General features: G+C 39.2%; 1 protein-coding gene across 4 annotated transcripts in view; it reads right to left on the bottom strand.

Moving 5' to 3' along the window:
• EPC1 (enhancer of polycomb homolog 1) overlaps positions 1–21,630 on the bottom strand; it is a 93,508-nt gene that overhangs the window by 65,589 nt on the left and 6,289 nt on the right. The window contains exon 1 of one of the 4 annotated variants that reach the window (XM_026483475.4): positions 2,249–2,705. The exons of 2 other annotated variants lie outside the window; for them this stretch is intronic. In XM_026483475.4, the coding sequence (XP_026339260.1) occupies positions 2,249–2,401 (153 nt within the window). In that variant the 5' untranslated portion in view covers positions 2,402–2,705. Of the gene's footprint in view, positions 1–2,248; positions 2,706–21,630 lie in introns of those variants that run through there. One more of the 4 variants, XM_026483476.4, reaches the window with a different exon arrangement.

Genomic DNA, 21,630 nt, shown 5'->3' with positions numbered 1-21,630 from the left:
ATACTGTGATTTACATGGTTTATTACTACTAACAGCACGAACCCAGGACTGCAGAGCAGCGCTTTACCTGGGACTGTTTACATTCTTCTATTAAATTCAGTATTCAGTATTCAGACCTATTCCTGAATTCTGTGCTTCACTGATCACAGTTTCAGTTGTAGGTAAAGTGAAACAAATTCTCAATAGATGATGGAAAAAGAAGTCTGATGAAAAAAAGGCCCTCATCTCCCTCAGAAATAGAGATTCCACATGTGACTAATGACATCCACTGCACTATAAAATGTCAAAATTATTTCTGTGAACAAAAATTATCTGTAAAATTTAACAAGTATTGATACTTCAGTTGAGCTCAGCTCTGATTTCAGGTTGTAGCTCTTGGACTGTCCGAAGTATTCACAGAAGCAAGACTCAACTAAATGTCTAAAGTGTACTGTAGTGCTACCTTGCTTTTATCAAGGCTCTCCCCACCTTCCCTGGCTGCAAAACAAGAACTATAAATTAAATTCCAAGGCAGTGTAACACCAGCACCCCAACTTGAAAGTATTATCTGTAAAACTTATAAACAGAAACAAAAATAAAACCAAAAGACAAGATTCTGCAGTCACAAGTACTTTAATTTTTAAAAACAAATCACTTATTAAAAAATAAACAAATGGCACCAGTCTACTCTAAAGTTGATACATGTAAAATAAATTAAGAGGTTCTGTCTCATAGATAAGTGCTGAAAAGTCAGTACTACACTAGACAATCTCAACTACTACATACACTTATCACTTAGCTTATCTGCAAAGTTAGATTTAAAACACTACTCTCAAAAGTAACATTCAACTGTCACAACTATATTACTTGAAAAGGTTAAATAACCCAAACAGTTTAAACAGCTTTATTTTGAAAATCAACATTACAAAGCATAATTTCTACATTTAAAATTCTTACAGTACCAAATAGAAGTATTACAGTACAATTTTCCACAACAAAATTGTAGCACACAAATCCAGCGACTCCTTGATTTCCTTGAACTGTCAATACACTGCACCCTGTTTAAATGGCTGTACCTGAAAACCAAGGTATGCAATTCCTTAGGATTAGAAGTCATCAAGTTATACTGTCAAGGATCTGGGGGAAATGAGAGGAAGATTCTATTACCCTTGTGTCTGAACCCCATTTCTACAACAAGGTAAAGCCATAGCTATGACAAAATGTCTACTAGGTGTAAACAGTTTAAATACTGAAACCCACCCGATTTAGACATCTCAATGTTAAGATTTCCGTGAATGAACTCACTGAACTTTAGTTCGGTTATCGATAAGGAAGGAACCTCTTTCGAAATCTAGATCTATAACATCTTCTTAAATTGGGTCTTTTCTTCCCCTATGTTGAGAAACCAGAAAGAAGTCGAACTTACACTTTATTAAAAAAAAAAAAAGGCAATAATAAAGTTACAGGCTTTAGAAGAGCTACGTACTCCAAAATAAGTCTGCAACACAGTCTCAAAGATCAAAAAAAAAAAAAAGTCAGGGATAGTTTATTACCCTCCGATTAATTGGAACTGGGGAGGAATAAAAGTCCCAGAAAGAGGATACAGAAATTAAGTCTTATCTTCTATGAAAATCAGTCATCCGGGCAAACACGCTGTACCCTCGACATTCTGTTGCAGGGGGTGAAGGGAATATAAACCTCACAGACGTGCTGTCAACATTACAGGCCCCACTGAGCCCAGCCACCTTTCCAGGCCACCGGGAAGTGAAATTCCCCCACAGCGCAAGGAACCTGCGCTCCCCGGCGCCGGCAGCGCGCGAAGACCGAGGTGGCCCTAGAACGCCACCCAGCGGACTGCGGAGAGGGCTGCAGGCGGGTCCTCCGCGGCTCCCGGCTCGCCGCACCCCCACCGCCACCCACCCCGTTCCCCTCTCCGGATGCACAAGGCCCAACCCAAGAACTAAGACCACAAAATGGCTGCCGGCAGCTTCGTCACGTGACCCCTTTGTGCCTTTCGGGCTCCCGAACTCCGCGGGACCCGGGTACAAGTGGCCGGGGTCGGCGGGTGGCCTGAGGGGAGGCCCCGCCGGGCCGCGGCGGCCGGGGGTCGAGGCCGGGGGAGGCGGGGTAAAGGCCCGGCCGGCGACTGAGAGTCGGCGGCGAAGAGAAGATGGCGGCCATTTTGTGTGGGTATGCTGCTCCGCCGCCGCCGCAGGCAGCAGAGGGAGCGGGGCCTGGCGCTGGGTCGGACAGGGGAGTTAACACGTACCGACTCCTCTTCCTTCTCCATTCCGGTGGGCATCTGCGGCACGGCCCGGTTTATCGAGGCGTATTCGTGCAGGTCGGGCAGATCCTCACAGCGGAAAACCGGCAGCGGCTTCGAGGCGTCTAGCGCCCGCGCCCGAAACGACAGTTTACTCATCTCAGGCGCAGCAGATACCTCTCCGCTCTGGGGAAACGGCCCCGGCCAGCGGGATCATGGAGAACCGGGGGTTCGGTCCCCACTTGCCTACCGCTGCCGGGGACTTGAGGGGCGGAGCGCAGAGCCCGCCGTCCGGGCACTAACACCAGCCGGGAGGGTGGGAGGCTGTGCCGCTCCGCTCCTCTCTCGCTCGCTCTCTTCAATACGCCATGGCCAACATGGCGGACATTAAAACTCCACTGTGCGCTCTTCAGCCAACCCCAGCCATTCCCCACACTGCATCGCGCAGCGGCGCGGGCACGCGGGGGGGGGGAGCGCGGGCTCGAGGCCGGGCGCCGGCACGGAGCGCGCGTCCCGCCAACCCCCGGCGCCCGCCGGCCTCGCTGCTCGCGGCCCCCACCCTTTGCGGGCCCGGAGGCGGACGGGCGGGACGGGGCAGACTGGGCGCTCGGACGCCGGGAGCCGGCTCCTCGATCCTCCTCTCCCTCTCGGGCACGCGCTCACTTTCTCACGCTCGCTCCCTCCCAGCGCCGTTTTCTGACAGGTGAAGGTGCAGGCAAACTATCTCCACCCGCACGCCGGCTTTGCGAAAGGCAACGGCGGGAGAATTGCGGGGTGGTGCTATTGCCCCGGGGTAGGCGGGCTCGGCACCTGTCACCCCCACCAGCTGCCGGCGCGAGGGGCGGGGGAGACGCCGGGGGGCCAAAGCCGCCCTCGGTGGGGCTTAGGAGGGGCGCTCAAGAAGCGCAGCGCACCGACGGCAAATTCAGTGGGTGAATGCACGTCTTAGTTATCGCGGCTTTTTAGATCTTTAAAACAAAAATACAGACGAAATTAGGGGCAAAATGCTACTTTGGGTGAACTTTTACCAGCGATTATTTTTACGTCTAATGAAACTCTGGATTATAATATTTGACAGGCTCCGCCACAAATCATTGGTCAGTTCCCATCCATTGGGCTTAATGTAAACGGTAGACATCCTACTCTGCTCCAAAGTAGGTGGGGTTTTTTGTTTGTTTAATCTTGCATTTTATCTATCCATATTCACTCTTTTATTGTAATCGAAGCAAAAGGAGTTATTATCAGACACTGTAACCCTAAGGGAAAAAATTTTTAAGTCCTACTTCAAAATTTTAGAGCCATTTTGTTATATGTAGCTCATGATTTTGTTTTTACTGAAAGAAAATGCTGCTTCAAAATAGCCATGGGTTCACACTTATCATTTTTCTGAAAAACTTTCTAAAATTGAATTATATAAAGATATGTAGTGCTCCTGCGAAAGAAAAAAAAGGGGGGGAACTGTATTATTACAGAGATTTAGATGGATGTGATCGATCATTAACCACATGAAAATTGGTATCTAGAAAGCTCTTTTCAGTGGGATATTTTAAAAATCCAGAGACTGTTGGGGTGGGTTTAGTAGGTTGGCCAGCAAAATTTCAAACATTTACTGAGATACAAAAATGTTTTATAAGTCTGCTTTTCTCCCTGGGGGCTACTTAGTAAAAATAGTCACTATTCTTAAATACCGGGTTGGATAGGAACTGTTACTTGCTTAAGGCACATAGGCAAACTGCTATCTTCCAGGTTGGTTTAGCTACATTCTACCAGGTGGGGAGAAGACAAGGAGCGCTCAGATTGCAGTTCTCAAAAATTACCCTCAAACTAATACTGGCAACTTCCCTCTGTGAGGCAGAGGGACTTTCATCTACATCTCCTATACTAAGACTATGCATTTATTCAATGAGCAAACATTTACTGAGTCCTTTGGACTTCTAAGTATGCTGCTGATTGTCACCCACAGAGCTCGTGGAAAGGACCTGTAGATGACAACTGCCACACCTGAAGTAAGTGTTATGATGAAAGCACAGGCTATTGTGGGAACAGGCAGGAGAGGCACGCAATCCACAGGCACCAGCTCTAATGAGAGCATTCAGGGAAGGTTTTTTTGGAGGAGATTATATCTGAGGCAAAATTGTGTAGGATAAATATGAGTTAACCTTGCCAAAAAATGAAAAGAAGAAAAGTATATTAGGCAAGGGAAGCAGCATGTGCAAAGGCAGCCACGAGAGCCCACGTCATATTCTGGGAGCCTCAAGAATTGCCAACCATACAGTGGAACAGACACCTATTTCGGCAGGTTTAAGAGTTCTGGCTCAGTATTAGTATAGTAGTTCTCTCCTGTCTGCAGTACTAGATTTCTGAAAATCCTAAAAGTAGAATTCTGTTGATTTTACTAAAGACTTCATGCAGGAAAGTCTTTACAGACTTTATGGACTAAAAATTTTATAGAACAAAATAGGGTCTTAAGTTATGAGTGAACCACCAAGGAAACAAATATATATATATATATTTAAACTGCATTAAAATAACAGCTTGTGGATAATATTTTCTACATCCCTAATGGGCACTGTACAAATCAGTTCCTGTTCACTAGAAATTCTAGAATCATCCTCCATGGCAGGTTCGGAGATATGCTTTTTGCAGATAATATGCCTGCTGAGAGACATTTTCTTTTTTCATCAATTCTCCATCCACCTCAATGCCCTGGATTTCTGACTCCCAGTCCTACTGGTTTCCCAAGGACCTAAAGGCTGGAATCCCAAGCCTCATAATTCAATTCACTTCCCTCCCTCCTAACGGGCAGGAGTGCAGCCTTATAAAGGTTCAGGTTTCAATGCAGGGAATACAAGTAAGATTCTGATCAAGGGATACCCAGTTAACCAAATGACCAGTTTCAAGGCAGTATGGTGAAGTACAGTGCTATGGGAGTTCGGAAGGAAAAGTCAGTTCCAGCTGGGCTGATCAGACAACATGGAGAAGATAGTGTGTGATGTGGTTGTGAAGGATGACTACTATTCCAGTTGGCAATGGCAATGAACTGGTAGAAGAAAGGGTACTCATGGGAGAAAGGAACTGTATGAACAAAACAGTGAGAGGAGGCAACTGGCTGGTGTGTGAAGATGAGAAGGTTTATCTGGCCAGAGTTCAGGAGGAGACTCCCGACTCCTGACAACCAGGTATATGGTAAAACGGGTAAGAACTTGGGTTGAGGGAGTAGGGGTAGAAAGTAAAGAGATAAAGTTTTAATGGTGATAATAATTACTTGATAATATCATCATGCTGAAATGTGCTTCATTCCAGTTTGTACCAAATACAGAACTTATGCTGAAAACAACAAAGAATGTGTGAAATGCAACTGCTTTGGCACTGCTGTTTGCTATATATAATAAACCTGAAATATGGTTCTGAATTTTAGTTCATGTCCAATATGTGCCCAAGTCTTATTATTTTTTCTTGGAAATTGTACCCAGGATTCGTTCCTTATTTCCATTGCCATCGTCTCAACCATAGTCCCAGCTCTCATCACTTCCGGCCTAGAAACTGCCTCCAATCCAATTCATCCTTTATTCATGCATTCCTTTAATAAAATATTATTAACCACCTACTTTACAGGAAACTGCAGGTACTCTCATAGTGGCTAGTGGTAACCAATAATGGCTGGAAGAAGCTTTGGTTCCTGGGGATATGAAGAACACAGTACAAACTGCCCTTCAGGGCTTCATGTGCACGCCACCAAATCAGTGTGCCTAAATCCCCGTTCCATGTGTGTCCTCCCCTCCCCACGTCACTTATTTATATCTGCTCTTTATTTTGTCCATTAGATAAAACCTTTTTTTTTTGTATGGATGTTAGAGCGCCTCAATAACTTTGATTAACTCTGTCTAACATAATTTCCCATTATTGTCTAAGACAAGCTCTTCACTCTGGCTTCTAAGTCTCATCACCATCTTTAGAAATCAGCATGTCTTTCCTGCCTCCAGATTTTCATTCATTCCTTTCTCTCTATTCTCCCCGTCCAGCTTCAGACTGACTATATTTCTAGCTACCGAAATGCCACCTCACAGAAATGTTTTGAAGATTCAATAAAACAATTGATGTAAATATTTAGAATGGTCTCTGACCCAGAGTAAACCTTCAGTAGTTGTAAACTATTGTTATTATCCTTCAAAATCCAATTAAATATCATGTCCTCCATGAAATTTTGACTACTTAATCTCTCTAGGTTCTAATTTCCTAATCTGAAGAGTGAGAGGTTAGGTGAACTCAAAATAATTCTTCTTAAGCCTACACCATTCCTTCTCATCTCTGAACTCCTATTACATTTTCAATCAGTAAGAATAATAACCACCATTTACTATGTGCCAGGCAATGCAGAAGTACATTTTAAATGCATGATCTCATTTAATTTTCATGAGAGTCCTATGAGATCTGTCCTAATGTTAGAGAGGTTGCAAGACCTGCCCATGGTCACAAAGTTGGCGAGAGGCAATGCTGACATTGAAATCCCTAGTGTCTGATTCCAGAGTGAAGCACCCATAACCAGATTATAAAGTGAAGTGAGGAGTGAACTAGAAGTGAGGAAAGAGAGATGTTGAATATGGGCTACCCTTTCAAGAGGCTTGGCAACGAAGGGAGGAAAGGCAGAGACAAAAGGGTAGCTATTTGGGTCACAGATTTTGTTGTTTTTGAAGGTGGGAGAGATGTGGGCATGTTTGTACACTGAAAGCAAAGACTCATGTAAATGGATTAACTTTAGACCTGTCTTCCTTTGAGGCAGGAAGGAAGGAGGGCAAGAATGGATAGTGATCCAAAGAAGTTAAACTCTCTTTGATGGGATAATAAGATTTCAAAAATCATGATCCCAGTGTTGCTAGCAGGAGTCTAGATTCTTCATTCCTTCAAGCCTTCAACAAATATTAATTGTATGTTTACTAAGAACTAGGTAAAGCAGTTTGTGCTGGAGAACAACGATATAAATAAGACATGATCCCTATATAGCCTCACAGAGCTAATAATGAAGTGATATATTGGCTTTACATTTAATTGGAAAAATATGAAATTAATTTCTTTAAAATGTACGAATGGATAATGATCTCATCATGAGACAGTGATACAGTGCTATAATTGACAGCATTGTGCAAAAGCACTAAATACTGACTTAATACATTTTCACTTCAAGTTATCATTTTTCTTAACCTTCTGCTTTTTATTTTCAATGACAAGCTATATAAGGAAATGGCATCAAAGAATTCTTCCAACATAACATTTAGGAAAATAAAAACTAGAAATGCTTTCATGATGTGTTTCCCCCCTAGGAAATATCGGAAATTAAATATTGTAATATATTTAATAGGGTGTCAAAGAAACAATATCTGAACTAGTTTTCTTTACAGAGTAGATTTATACATGGAATTCTGTATGTAATATTTAAGGTCTAGGTTTGATATAAAATATTCAGAATATATCCAGAAATAATCTATCTCTACCTTAAAAGAATAAAGGGCAGATTATTATTCTTAGCAAACTGTAGCAGGATGGACTCAAAGTTATTTCAGTTTACCTTCATCTCCAATACAAACTTTAACTGAAAAAAAAAGGAAAGAAAAGAAAAAGAAAAAAAAAAAAAAACCACTAACAAATAGGGCCTGTTTGAGAGTGAATTAGAATATTTTTTAAAATTCACAAAATGGTGCCAACAGTATTGAAATTTAAAAATTAAAAAGATAATGAAATATAATACATAGATAATGAAACATAATACATCTTATTGTAGAATATAAAATTCTAAATTTATAGAAAATCTACTTTTGAACACAGCAAGGATTTTGCCAAAATTTAGTCCATACCCCCTGGAAACGAAAAAGGTGATTAGGTAAGTTTATCCATTGTTAGGACTTGGATTCCTTAATTCCCAGGTCCTATACATCATCTGCTCTCCCCCTCCTCCAATCCTGGTAGGCAGCTGATGAGACCTGTACGGCATTATTGTAATGAGGATCCTACTAGACTCTGATGCAGTTGGATGCATAGGTGGGAGTCATAAGCAAGAAATCGTTTGAAATTTGAACACTAACTATTACTTTAGAGGAATGTCATACGTTCCAACAATTAATTTGCCAGGAGAATAAAAGTCTGAGAAAACAAGGAAAATTGAAGAACTAAACCATAAATATTAAAACATATGTGGTAGTATTTATCTAAATTGAATTTTGTTAAATTACTATTAACCCATTTAATCCAATGACTGGCACTTACCGACAGACTACTGTGTATAGCCCAGGTATTAGTTAGTCCAAGGTACAAAGAGAGTTGGGAGAGACCCGAGGAAAGGGCCAAGGGGAGGAGGAGGAAAAGGGAGAGAGAGGGAGGGAAAGGGAAGGTAGTAACCTTTAGGTGTCTTACAGTCTGAGCACATAAAATATGCTATACTTTAGGCACTAATTTTACTAAGCAACATATACAAATCAGTGTGGTATAAATGGTACATGGGGTGAAGAAATGAAACTTGGAGAAATAAGAGAAAAACTGTTAACGAAGTAGAATTTTATGTTGGAAGGTTTAAATCAAGTTAGTGTGTGGTAAACAAAAAAAGATTGACAGGGAAGAGGGCTTTCAAGAGAGACTTTTGTGAGTTACAGGAAGGAAATCATTTTCCTTTTTGAAACTTGGGGCACAGGATTATCTTCCCTATTACCTAATAAATTAGGATTGTTGAAATTTAAAGTTTTACTTTCACTCTGTTCTTCACGTTACTGTGAGTAACCGTTGTGCCAATTACTTAGATAAGCACTCTAAATCCAGTTTCTCCTCTCTTCCAGAATAGGGAAGGGAAAGTGAGTAATTTCAGCCCCAAGGAGTGAGATTATAGGTGTGAAGAATGATTCATGGAGTGAGAAGAGGAGGACATGGAGAATAGAGCCGGAGGAATACCAACATCTAGGAGAGGGACAAAAGCCAGGGAAAGAACAGAGGAGAGACAAGAGGCTGGGAGAAGCATGCAGAGAAGCCAGGTGAGGTCACTATTTCAAGGAGGGCCAAAAAGGTCAATGAGGAGGACCAAAAAGACGGAGGTTGTCACTGGAGATCACAGCAAGTATGACTTCGAGAAGACGCCATGGGCGGAAAATACACTCTGGTGAGTGGAGACGTGAATTGGAGGAGGCATCCGCTGAGTGGTGCCTGAAGCATGTTAATTAATCATTTACCAGGCAAGCCCAAGCCAAGTAAAATTTTGAAGTGATTTCCCACTACTTTTCTGTGATACTTCTGTTGTTACTTGCCCACCCAAATGAGAGCACCTCGAGGCCAAGAATCAGCTTAGCTTCAGGACATAGCCAGAGACAGAGACATCATCAGCACCTCCCTATTAGACGTATTAAAAGAGAATGCATTCCATTATTTCACAACAAAATCCTGGTTACAGGAGGAAGTAAAACATATCTACCATCTTTAAAGTTGCAGAAACTAGTAAACAAAAAACTAAGCCAATTTATTTAAATGAGTTAGCGATAAAGATATACGTCATATCCAGATCTGAAGATTTCTTCTGAATTAAGTTTCCCAAACACTTGACTCAGCAGCCACAACACAACCCAGGTGCAATGTGGTAGCACATGTACTTGGATATTACATTTTGGGTTTAACTGATTTCTTTATAATCAGGTTATCATTTTGATGTTTTTGTGTCTTCCAGTCTTTCCTGGATTTTCTTTTATTTTTCATTTGTTTATTTTGTAATATTGGAATAATCCTGACTATTGTTTTGTGGTCCTCCCTTCTAAATAAATCTGAGAATATTCTCACCTCATTAAATATTTCTATAAGATTATTTTTTGACAGATACTTATCCTATGTATATACCATGATTCACTTAAGCATACCCTCTTCAGGGACTTTATGGAATGTACTGACTTTTCTTTATTATAAAGAACACATATTGCCTTAATAGAACATTTAAAGTAAACAGTGGGTTTGAATTTTCATGGCTTAAGGCACAGAACAAATATCTGCTGTTCTTTGCTTATTTTTAATTTTTATTATTTATTCATTCAGTCATTCATTCATTTATTTTGGTGGGCAGCAAAGCAAGGTTTATTGAGAGCTAGCAAAAAGATAGTACAAAGCTCCCGAGGAGGGAGGGAACCCAAGAGGTTTGCCCTATTTTTTATTTTTTAAAGATTTATTTATTTGAGGGAGGGGGAGAGTGTGTGCTCATGTACGCATGCACGCAAGCAGGGGGAGGGGCTGACAGAGAGGGAGAGGGTGAGAACCCTCAAGCAGACTCCCTGCTGAGCACCGAGCCCCACTCAGGGCTGGATCCCAGCACCCTCAGATCATGACCTGAGCTGAAATCAAAAGCAGGATGCTCGACAGACTGAGCCACCAGGTACCCCTGCCTTTCTTTAAATAACAATAGTGCCAAGTCTACACAAATGAAGGTTGACAATTTTACTGTCATTCTGAGTTGATGGCAAAATACAGGTCTTCAATATCTTAAATATCAATATTTAAGGTCTAAAATGTAAGTATCTCTTCCCAGATATTAGTTTAGCATTTTAAAAAAGTATGATCCATAAAACATTAATCCCAGAGGTTACATTCTGAGATGAGGTACATAAATAGTTACATATAAAACCAGTAAGTTAGAAAAATACTGTCTATTATATCTTTCTTTTAAAAATATGTATGGGCTCACAAGGCATAGTATCAGGACAAGTCTTGACAGAAAAGTAATCTACTTACTAACGCTTATCACAGTATTTTTCAAATTTGTCTAACCATGCAACCCCTTACTATGTACTATTAATTATTACCTTTAATTCTATAAAAGCACACTTTGGGAAATTCTAATCTAGGCAATACAAGGAAATGAAAGTTTTTCTAATCAAGTTTTTCATTTAATTGCTTAAGAAGCCAGACACGTGAACTTTGGAAGAAGCATAAGATCTTATAAATACTATCCTTATTACCAGTTAAGATTTTTATACTGTTAAACACAGTGCAAAATAAGACATTTAAGTGTAAAACTGAACAGAATTCTAACCAACACAGAATTAAGCAGATTGATAGCAATATATTTGGTATTAATACCAAATTAATGAAATTGTTTAGCTATGTTTCCTTCCAAAAGTTTCTCTATTAAGAAGAACATAGTGAACCACTTTGATTCAGATTCTTATTTTAACTTAAGCTCTTGGAGCTGCAGCTTCTCCATCCATAAAATAGGAATCAACAGAATCTATCATGCAGGTTGATACCTTGATGCAATAAAATCATTAATGCAAAGAGTTTATCATCAACCTGACACAAAAATAATGCTCAATAAACATGAACTATTTTTAAAGGACATTTTAATCCTATTTTATCCCACAGATCATTTTATTTTTCTGAGCTCCCCCCACCATATATACAGTATAAAACAATATTAACTGTAAAGGCTTTCAAAACTCTTAGCTAAGGCAACAAAACAAAACCAAGCTAAAAATGTCCTCAAATGAAACCAAAGACTATATTTGAGTGTACATACATATACATGGACACACATATATAATTTGTATAAAACATTATACCCATCTTCTAGAATTTTTTTTTGTTTCTCTTTAGTAGCTTTGTAACATTCCTATGTTTGAATCTACAAGGACCTCTGGTACGCCTCCCCACACCCCCCCCCACACCCCCCCGCCATTGCCAAATGATTCCTTAGGTGGCTGCCCAGGGACTGCTCAATCTCGAAATCTGGTCAAGCAAGCTCCCCAGGGGGTCAGGGCCTTTCTGTACAGGCTGCTACTGTTTCCCTTAGGGTGAGTGCTTTGTGTAAAAACAGTCAAATGATAAGTAACATTTTGCATTCAAAGTAGAAACAAGGTGCAGTGAGACGAACACTGGCTTTGAAGAGCCCGGCGCTCATCTGTATCTACCATTTACCAGCAGTACGACCCTACAAAAGCAATTTAATTTCTTTTTTTTTTTTTAAGATTTTATTTATTTATTTGACAGAGAGAGACAGCCAGGGAGAGAGGGAACACAGGCAGGGGAAGTGGGAGAGGAAGAAGCAGGCTTCCCAGCAGAGGAGCCTGATGTGGGGCTCGATCCCAGGACCCTGTGATCACGCCCTGGGCCAAAGGCAGACGCTTAACGACTGAGCCACCCAGGTGCCCCAAAAGTGATTTAATTTCTGAGCCTTAAGTATCTCATATACTTAGTCTAAAGAATACTTGTTTTCCTCTCTCTTACGCCACTCTGATGAACAAATGAGATAATATAGCGAAAAATCTTGACAGCTGCAAACACAAATATAAATATTAAGGAAGAATAATTTATTTCAGTTTCACCATAGTGGCTAGGAAAGGCATATGTATACATGTCCCAAAAGAACACACTGGAAGAGAAAATCTATGACCTATCCAAATCACCCAGTTGATCACAGAAGATTTCACTGCGAGACTAGAGTGCTTTCGACATTGCCGTAAATGGGAAATCTTTAACATGACACCGAGATTCACCCATTTTATTTATTTTTCAATAATCTTTTTTCACCCCTTTTAATTTATCTGGCCATATTTTTTTCAATTATTCTAAAGAGTGTCTAGCACAAAATAGAAGTTTAAAAAATCTATCATAACTGAATTATTCTAAGATAAGACATGTACCTGTATTAGAACTTCTACAATTATAAATTTTTATAATTTTACTGTATTTTTCTCAAAATTGTCGCTTCCTCATCATCACCTTATTAAGAACAGAAAATCAATAAAAATGTTTTTTTTTCCTGAATTTCTCTGCTCTCTAATTTCCCTCATTTTAAAAGCAGCATTCCAGGTTTTTAGCAGATGACATGCTAAGAAAACAAATGGCTAAAATGTAGTGGTTAAAAACACTAGCTCCAGAGTAGAGTCAGACATGATTTGGGTTTTGTAGCTCTGTAAACTTAAATAAAACGATTAACATCTATGAATTGCAGTTTTCTCCTCTGTAGCATGGAGATAGTTCATACTTCCAAGTATTGTTTGGAATAGATAAAGAAGCCAGGTAACCAAATTTACTGAGTTCTTACTTGTGCTGGGCACTCCATATACTATCTCGTTTAATCCCACAAATGTTATAAAACAGCTTCAGTGCCTGTCATTGTAGTAAGATTTCAGTAAGTATTCTTAGATAATACTATTTCACAAAAAAGCTGAGCATTTTTCTCAAAGAAAGATTAAGGAATATTTGTCAGTGTAGGGTGAGAAGTTGGTTGCCCCTGAGTAGGCTAACCAGGTCCTAATTACCTTCACTTAAACATAAATGCTAAACGGGGTTTACACTAGCTGTTCAGTCCTTCTTTTCTTTGAACAGAAATACTCAAAACCCAAACCTTCAAAAGAAGGAAATGCTATGGGAATGAAAAAGTATTCCTTCTTCGACAATTTTTCAAACCCTATCTTTTGTCCTTCCATTCACAGAAATGCTAGCATGTACACATATAGGACACACACACATTTTATATCAGGCTTGTAGGGGACACTATTGTGTGTCTCGTTAGTATTTAGTTCCAGTCTTCCATCTTAATAGAACTCCCTGCCTTTATTTTCTTGGGTTGTGCTTCTTCAAATAAACTTTCATGGTCTACCTGAAAAATCATAGTTCTTCAGGAGTAATTTTAACTATATTCTGTCTAATGGTCTTTCTTAAAATTCTATTTTGTTATTTCTCAGTAGGAATAAAAAACAAAAACAATTTTAAGTGTATAGAAAAGAGTAACTTTCTAATAGTATTGCCTCCATCATGTGGGTTTTTAAGACTTTTTAGGAAAAAAAAAGGTTTTTAAAAACTTTCTTCAACTATTTTAAAGATTTCATTTTTTTATTTGAGAGAGAGTGAGAGCAGGAGCGAGGGGCAGAGGGAGAGGGAGAAGCAGACTCCCCGCTGGGCAGGGAGCCTGATGTGGGGCTCGATCCCAGGACCCTGGATCATGATCTGAACTGAAGGCAGATGCTTAACCAACTGAGCCACCCAGGTGAACCAGGAAGGAAAGGTTTTTAAGCCATGTTATATTTTTATAATTGAATCATCAACGAATTAAAAAATAACACATGCTTGGCTATCTCACCAGTATCAAGTGGTTATTTATGAACATTTTATGTTAAAAGATAGAGGTTCCAATTCTGCTTCTACCACCAGCTAGCTGTATGATCTTATTTTTTTCTTCAAAATCTTATTTATTTATTTGTCAGAGAGAGAGAAGGAGAGAGAGAACAGTCAGGGAGAGAAGCAGACTCCCAGCCAAGCAGGGAGCCCAATGCGGCACTCGATCCCAAGACTCAAGCCAAAGGCAGACGCTCAACCCAGTGAGCCACCCAGGCATATCTAGCTGTATGATCTTGATCGTAATCCCTTGGCCTCAGTCTCCTCAACTTCGAAAAAAAGGACTAAGACTTAATGATCCCTCCCAACTTTTCCAACTGTCAAATAATTAGCGAATATCTCCCCTTTACTAATAGTTGGTAGGAAAAAAAAATGAGGATATACAAAAAATTTTTGAATTTCTCCCCTTTACTAATAGTTGGTAGGAAAAAAAATGAGGATATACAAAAAATTTTTAAAAGTAAAAAGCTAAGAAAAGATAATTAAATTTGAGATGTACGATTTCTATAGTAAGTACGCCTTTAGTGTTTCCTGGCTACATATTTACATATTAAAGAAAGCCCCTATGACGAGTGTAAGAGCAAACAGAGTCCTGGAAGCTATGCCCTAGGGAGAGTAATTTCACTGAGTCAGAGATACAATGCTCTGTTAGTTGGTAATTAGTAACACTTGATGCTTAAACAAAACGTTCTTAGAGAATGCTTAGTAAAAGCAGCTTTGCCATAAATATGGTCAAATGTGACCTGAGAAATCCATGTAGCTTGTATCATTAACACTGGAAAATAAAGAGTCAGAATTAATATCAAAAGAAAGACAAACTTAAAAACAAAAGCTGAAGCAGAAATGATCAAAATAATAGATTCTGGTGATAAAAGATCTGCAATTAGCCTGAAATTCTCACTGGAAAAACACTGGGAATTTCTATGTAATAAATTAAGAAAATAACACAATACTATTATCCAGGTACTGGGAAAAATACCAAATAGCAACAACCAGAACAGTAAGAGTAACAATTTTACCAGTTTAACAATTTGAAAAGTATGATGAAAGTATGAAGAGTACATTTAAATCTTACATCAAAAAACTAGACTGTGTTACATATACTTTAATAAGTTTTCCTAATGTTTCATTTATTGGGCCCTGCCTCTGTGCAAGTATTGTATTATGGACCATGGGAGATACAAAAGAAAAAGATGTTATTTCACTTAATGAACTTTGTTCCTATAAAAACATGGCATGTCCTGTATGTATATCCTGGTAATCCTGGTTTGAAAGGTAACATCTTAAATAATTTTTTTAATTTTTATATTTTCAGATTTAGAAATGATGGAAATAAAATATACAGGAAATGCTTCATAAATTTACAAAGTCGTTTGTTTTCATTTCCTTTCATGATATTTAAGAACTAATTTTTAGGTAAACTTTTTTTTTAGATTTATTTATTTATTTTAGAGAGAGAGAGAGAGAGCACACAAGCAGGAGGGGCAGAGGGAGAAGGAGAGAGAGAATCTTAAGCAGATTCTGTGCTGAGCATGGAGCCCAACATGGAGCTGGATATCACGACCCTTAGATCACAAGCTGAGCTCGAACCAAGAGTCAGGTGCTTAACTGACTGCACCACCCAGGAGCCCTTCAGGTAAACTACCTTAAACCAAAAGTTTGTTCATCATTTCAGATTTTCCTTAATGAAGGTGGAAATCGATATTCAACAATCGTGGAATAGTCAGCCATCAATTTCTGTGGCCGTTTAAAGTGATAAGTGTAACATATTCTGTCAATACATGGAAAGAAGCATATACAGAAAGGTGAAATGAGGGAAGGATGTGAAGGATGGTCCATGCAGGGATCACAACCTCCTAAACACGTGTGATGTCACTGAGAGAAATCATGAAGGAACAAAGAGAAAGTTTCTCTGTGTATAGGATATGAGCAGTGTTATACCATCTTCCTCATACAATGAGAGAAAGAGCTATTTTCTGGTGGGTGTAATGTAGCGTTCACAATGGCAAATTCCAGAGCTAAAAAAAAATCTACATGGAAACTTCTAATTTTCTACTCTTATACCATGAACCATCCAAACTTTTGAAAAGGTTAGTAAGAGGTAAATTTCACCAGAAAAATACAATGAAATTTAGTGTAGATAGTCTCGAATTTTAGATATATATAAAAAAAAATCACTTGAAAGTCCAAAAATTTCATAAGCATAAAAAAATTTAAAAGTCCATATACTTGGTATGTAAAATAGGATATGTAATAAAATTTCTATCCATTACTTAACTAAAATTTTATTTTCAAGTGTTTTCTCTCTTTGTTTTACTAGTTTCTCTAAGAAACACAGTATAACTGAACAAGGATCCTTCAAAAAAAATGTAAAATCTTTAAGAGCCATAAAGGTTTTCCAAATGAAAAGCAATTGCTTTCCAATTGAAATTTAGACATTTTCAAATTTACATGAACTCTGAAAGGAAATAACACATAGACAATCATTAATTTCTATGCTCTCAAACAGCAATGTCATTCTGTCATCAGCCTGCTACTTTTCTTCTTTTCTCTTTTAATTTCTATTCATTTTGGGGAAAAGAATACTAAGTTATTATTAATATATGTAGCCTATATTATGTAAATTTATAATTGTCAAGAAATATTGCAGAAGCAAACGCCTTATGCATTCTTTGGACTTTTAGGTGCCCTCATGCTGCCCCCTGCTGCCCAGTGTCCACACTTACTGAAAACTGTCCCAAACTTTTCAACCTTTGCTAGTTCTCTTTATTGTCCCCATCAAAAATTACCTGGCCAGAGAACCAGACCATTGAAGTTTTCCTCTACTCAGGCTAACGGGTAAATGGTAATGTAAGAAAGAACTAATTTCCTCCTATTTATTCCATCACCATTTTTTTTTTTTTTTTTTTTTTTTTTTTTTTTTTTTTTTTGGCTACTTACAAGCACTTGAATTGTTCTATCAGAAATGGCTGACATCCAGATTCCCTAGCTTGGGATTCCAAATCTTCCTGGTGTTGGTTCCAAGCTACCATCACAGGTCATCTCTCCCGGACACTAACCCCCACACATTATAGCTAACTTTCTATCCACATGGGACTTCTAGCTGGTCTTTCCAAATGCCATGTGTTTTCTCTTCTTGCCTGTGCCCACACTGCTTTCTTTACCTGGAATGTCTTCTCTCAATTTCTACATATTGAAAGTCTATGTGCCTTTCGAGGCTCTGGTCAAAACTATCTTCTCCATGAAGTTTAGCTCAATTCCCAACTGCTTCTCTTCTCTCTAATCTGTTAAGGCTCAAGACAGTGTTGTTGCTGTTGTTTTTAATACAGTAGACCTCAATAAAGATTTATTTGGTGAGTGAAGAGCAGGTAACAAAGAAACCTTAATTGCTGGAAAGGCCATCTGACTTCCTGACTTCTGAGAGTAGCTACAGAGGATAATGAGAGCTTCTCTGATAATACTGTGATATCCATATGCCTAAATGGGCTGAACTTTATAATTCCCATCACACTGTGTAAAGCCTATTTTGATCCCTGAAATCAAGGGTATCTATGAAAAAAGGAACTTATGGCATATAATGAATGCTTATGACATATCAGGCACTATTCTTGGTGCTTTAAGTGCTTTCACTCATTATAGTCTCACAATAGCCAGGTGTGGAGGGAATATTACCTTGTTTCATAGAAGAAACTGAGGGTCCGCACAGTTATGCAACTGGCCCAAGTTTACACATGTAGTGAAGGGCAGAGCTAGGAACTCCAACAGATCGGGCAAAGCTGTGTTCTCATAATGTCTTCAATAGAAATGTGTATGGGGAGGCTTCGAGTTAGCTATTTGAGGGGTAAAAAAACACAAACAAAACCAAAAACAAACAAAACAAAACCCTGTCAACAGAATATGCTTGGAAATTGTGACCACATAGTCAGACAAAGCCATGAGAGAGATTCAGTGTCAATTAAGTATCTGTTTGTATCTTCAAGAGTTGATTGTCCTACAAGACAGAATGTGAAGGATTCTGCCAAGTTCAAAGGTGTCTAGATTTGATATAAAGGATAGTTATATATTCTAAAGGATTAAGATATGCACAACCTAAATATTTGTTCATTATTGTAGCCACTTGTGGGTGTAAGAACCAAAGATTCTAACCTGACTTGGAAAAAGGTAAAGATACGACTCACTATCTTGGGCAAATAAGCTTACTTTTTTTTTTTTTTTTGATTCAATGAATATAAGTAAGGCTCAGAATGTTACATCAGTGTCTCAGACAAGGATCTAGTGTGTTCCAACCAAAACCTCTGCTCATCAAGGAACCACAATAAGTTGAGAAGGCAAGGCAGATAAAAACATTCACTTGGCGAGGCATCACCCAAAATCGTTTGGTAGGACCTAACTGTTTTCTTAGTAGGTAAGAAGCTTTTAACTCCAGAAAGATTTTAGAATTAGTACAGAAATTTTTTTTTAAAAGATTTTATTTATTTATTTGACAGAGATAGAGACAGCCAGTGAAAGAGGGAACACAAGCAGGGGGAGTGGGAGAGGAAGAAGCAGGCTCATAGCAGGGGAGCCTGATGTGGGGCTCGATCCCAGAACGCTGGGACCACGCCCTGAGCCGAAGGCAGACGCTCAATGACTGCGCCACCCAGGCGCCCCAGAAGTGTTTTTTAATGTAGGTAATTATTCTGTTTAAGAACACTTGACCTATTGGAGTAAGAGGCCAGCCTATTAGACTTTTAAGTACAATTCCCACAAAGTTATCTATAGTGTTGAAACGTTAAAGAGAACTTAAGAATCACCACACTTAGAAGTTAAGTTTATTAGATATGTAAGACTTTCTTGACTTCTTGAAAGTACTTACTAGATACCAAAGGAGGCAGCTGTATGCAGTAAATTTATAAATGCGGTATAAAGGGGAATAAAAAGTTGGAAGGTATTTAATCAAGTGACAGTATAAATAAGACCAAATTTTAAAGAACCACGGTTTCTAAAATTTATAAGATTCACAGTGGTAAGATTTGTAAACTAAATTTAAAAACATAAGGAAGAGCTTCCTTGGATATTAACATTAATAAATTTCAAACTACCTTTTAAAAACTCAAATTAACTTCAGAATAGTCGTTCAGTATGCAAGACTAACAATGGCAATCGGGCTGTTTTTCTTCCAGCTAAAGTTGGTGTTCATTAGGCGGTCAACTTAAAGTTTCATCCCACAGAACAGGCCTGACTGTCCAGTTTTTCTCTATTTTGGTTTGAACGTTCCTCACTTTCTAGGAGATGGGATTATAGCTTCTGAAATATTGAGATGATAAGTAGCAGCACTAATCCACTGACCTCTTCAATAGGGAACTTAGCGATTCTCAACTGCAGCTGTATATTTGAATCCTATGAATAGCTTTTGGAAAATGCTTATGCCAAGATCTGATCCCAGACCAACCAAAACCTCTGGGCATTGTTTTTAAGTTTCTGGATAATGGTAACTGAAGGAAGAGCTGAGAAGCGTTGGTGTAACAGTGTGAGCTTAGCAAGGTCTGGAGCGCCATGCTGTCCGATAGAACTTTCTACAATCATGGAAATTGCTATTGACTGAATGTTTATGTCCCCCCCCAGAATTCATATATTGAAATCCTGACCCCCAGTGTGATGGTATTTGGAGGTGGGGACTTTGGGAGATGATTAGGTCACGAGGGTAGAAACCTCAGGAATGGGATTAGTGTCTCTGTAAAACAGACCCCAGAGAGGTCCCTCACCCCTTCTGCTGTGTGAGGACACAGCAAGAAGATGGCTATCTATGAACCAGGACACTATGACCCTCACCGGATACTGAATCTGCCAGCACCCTGACCTTGGACTTTCAGCCTCTGTAACCATGAGTAATTTTTGTTGTTTATAACCTACCCATGCTATGGTATTGTTATAGCTGCCTGAACAGACTAAGACAGAAATGCTCCATAAATCTGTTGTCCAATATGGTAGCCATTAGCTAGGTGTAGCTCTTAAATTTTTAATTTTAATCCAAACTTAAATTTACATAGCTACAGGAGGCTAGTGGCTACTGTGTTGGACAGTACAGTTTGGCAGGATAAGGCCAATTTAAAATGATCTGAGTTTACTATTATATAGATGCTGAATGACTCTTTTTGATACTGGACCACACCAGTCCACTCTTACTACTCTTTTCTCTTCGGGGTACTTCACGCTAGCTTCTTGACGAAGCCTCTAGTAGTATGAAAGGATAGCTCAAAGTTTATATAGGTTCTTGGGGCGCCTGGGTGGCTTAGTCGTTAAGCATCAGCCTTCGGCTCAGGGCGTGATCCCGGTGTCCTGGCTCCTCCGCTGGGAGCCTGCTTCTTCCTCTCCCACTCCCCCTGCTTGTGTTCCCTCTCTCACTGGCTGTCTCTATCTTTGTCAAATGAATAAATAAAATCTTTAAAAGAAAAAAGTTTATATAGGCTCTGAGAATATTAGGACATTGAATTTGCTGATTGTTTTTTACTCATTTATGCTGGCAGTTTGTTTCTTGGACTTTATACTTTAATGAAAAATGAGCAGAGGCCCTCACAATTAAAAATTTCTTAAGTATCAAAGCAGTGGAGCAATTAAACTCTTGGGAAAGGTCTTCTTCACTCCTTGGCATATGATAGTGTTTTTCAACTGGAGGTTGCGACCTTTGTTCTGGATGATGGAGAGTTTCCAGTGGACTGGGGCAGTGGACTGAGTTTCAAAGCTAAATATAGGTCACTGGCATGGCAGCCTCTTCCTCAGTCTCATTGAAACCATGTCCTATTAATGAATGTGGGGCATTAGTGGCTGGGGGGGTAACGTCTTGAGAAAAACCAGAAAAATGCCACAGATACAGAAGTCTTTCTCAGATGTAACTTGCTATTGAACACAACGAAGTTCTATTTTTACCCACTTTAAAAAATAATTTGTAAAGTGTGGATTGCTATTTCTTTTTTAAAAAAGGGTTAAAAATACACACATATATGATTCATTGGCAAATAAATCTGAAATGTGATATTCATGCTGAGGCATAAGAAGAATCCTCCTTCCGGTCATTGCTCAACTCTTGCCTTTTCAGTGAGGCCATCTTGACAACCCTATTCAATATTTCAATATATGTGTATTCATATATTTGCCAAATATTAAATGACATCCTTTTAAGTTCGGCATATTTCAAAGTCAAAGTATTTATCATGGCAGGTACCATCTGATTCTCTAGGGCAGAGTCTCAAAGGGGACCAGCAACATCAACAGCATCTGAG

This window comes from Ursus arctos, unplaced genomic scaffold (assembly GCF_023065955.2).
Source record: "Ursus arctos isolate Adak ecotype North America unplaced genomic scaffold, UrsArc2.0 scaffold_30, whole genome shotgun sequence".
Lineage (NCBI taxonomy): Eukaryota > Metazoa > Chordata > Mammalia > Carnivora > Ursidae > Ursus > Ursus arctos.
The sequence above is the reverse complement of the archived record's forward strand: the minus strand, read 5'-3'. Positions and strand labels throughout refer to the sequence as shown.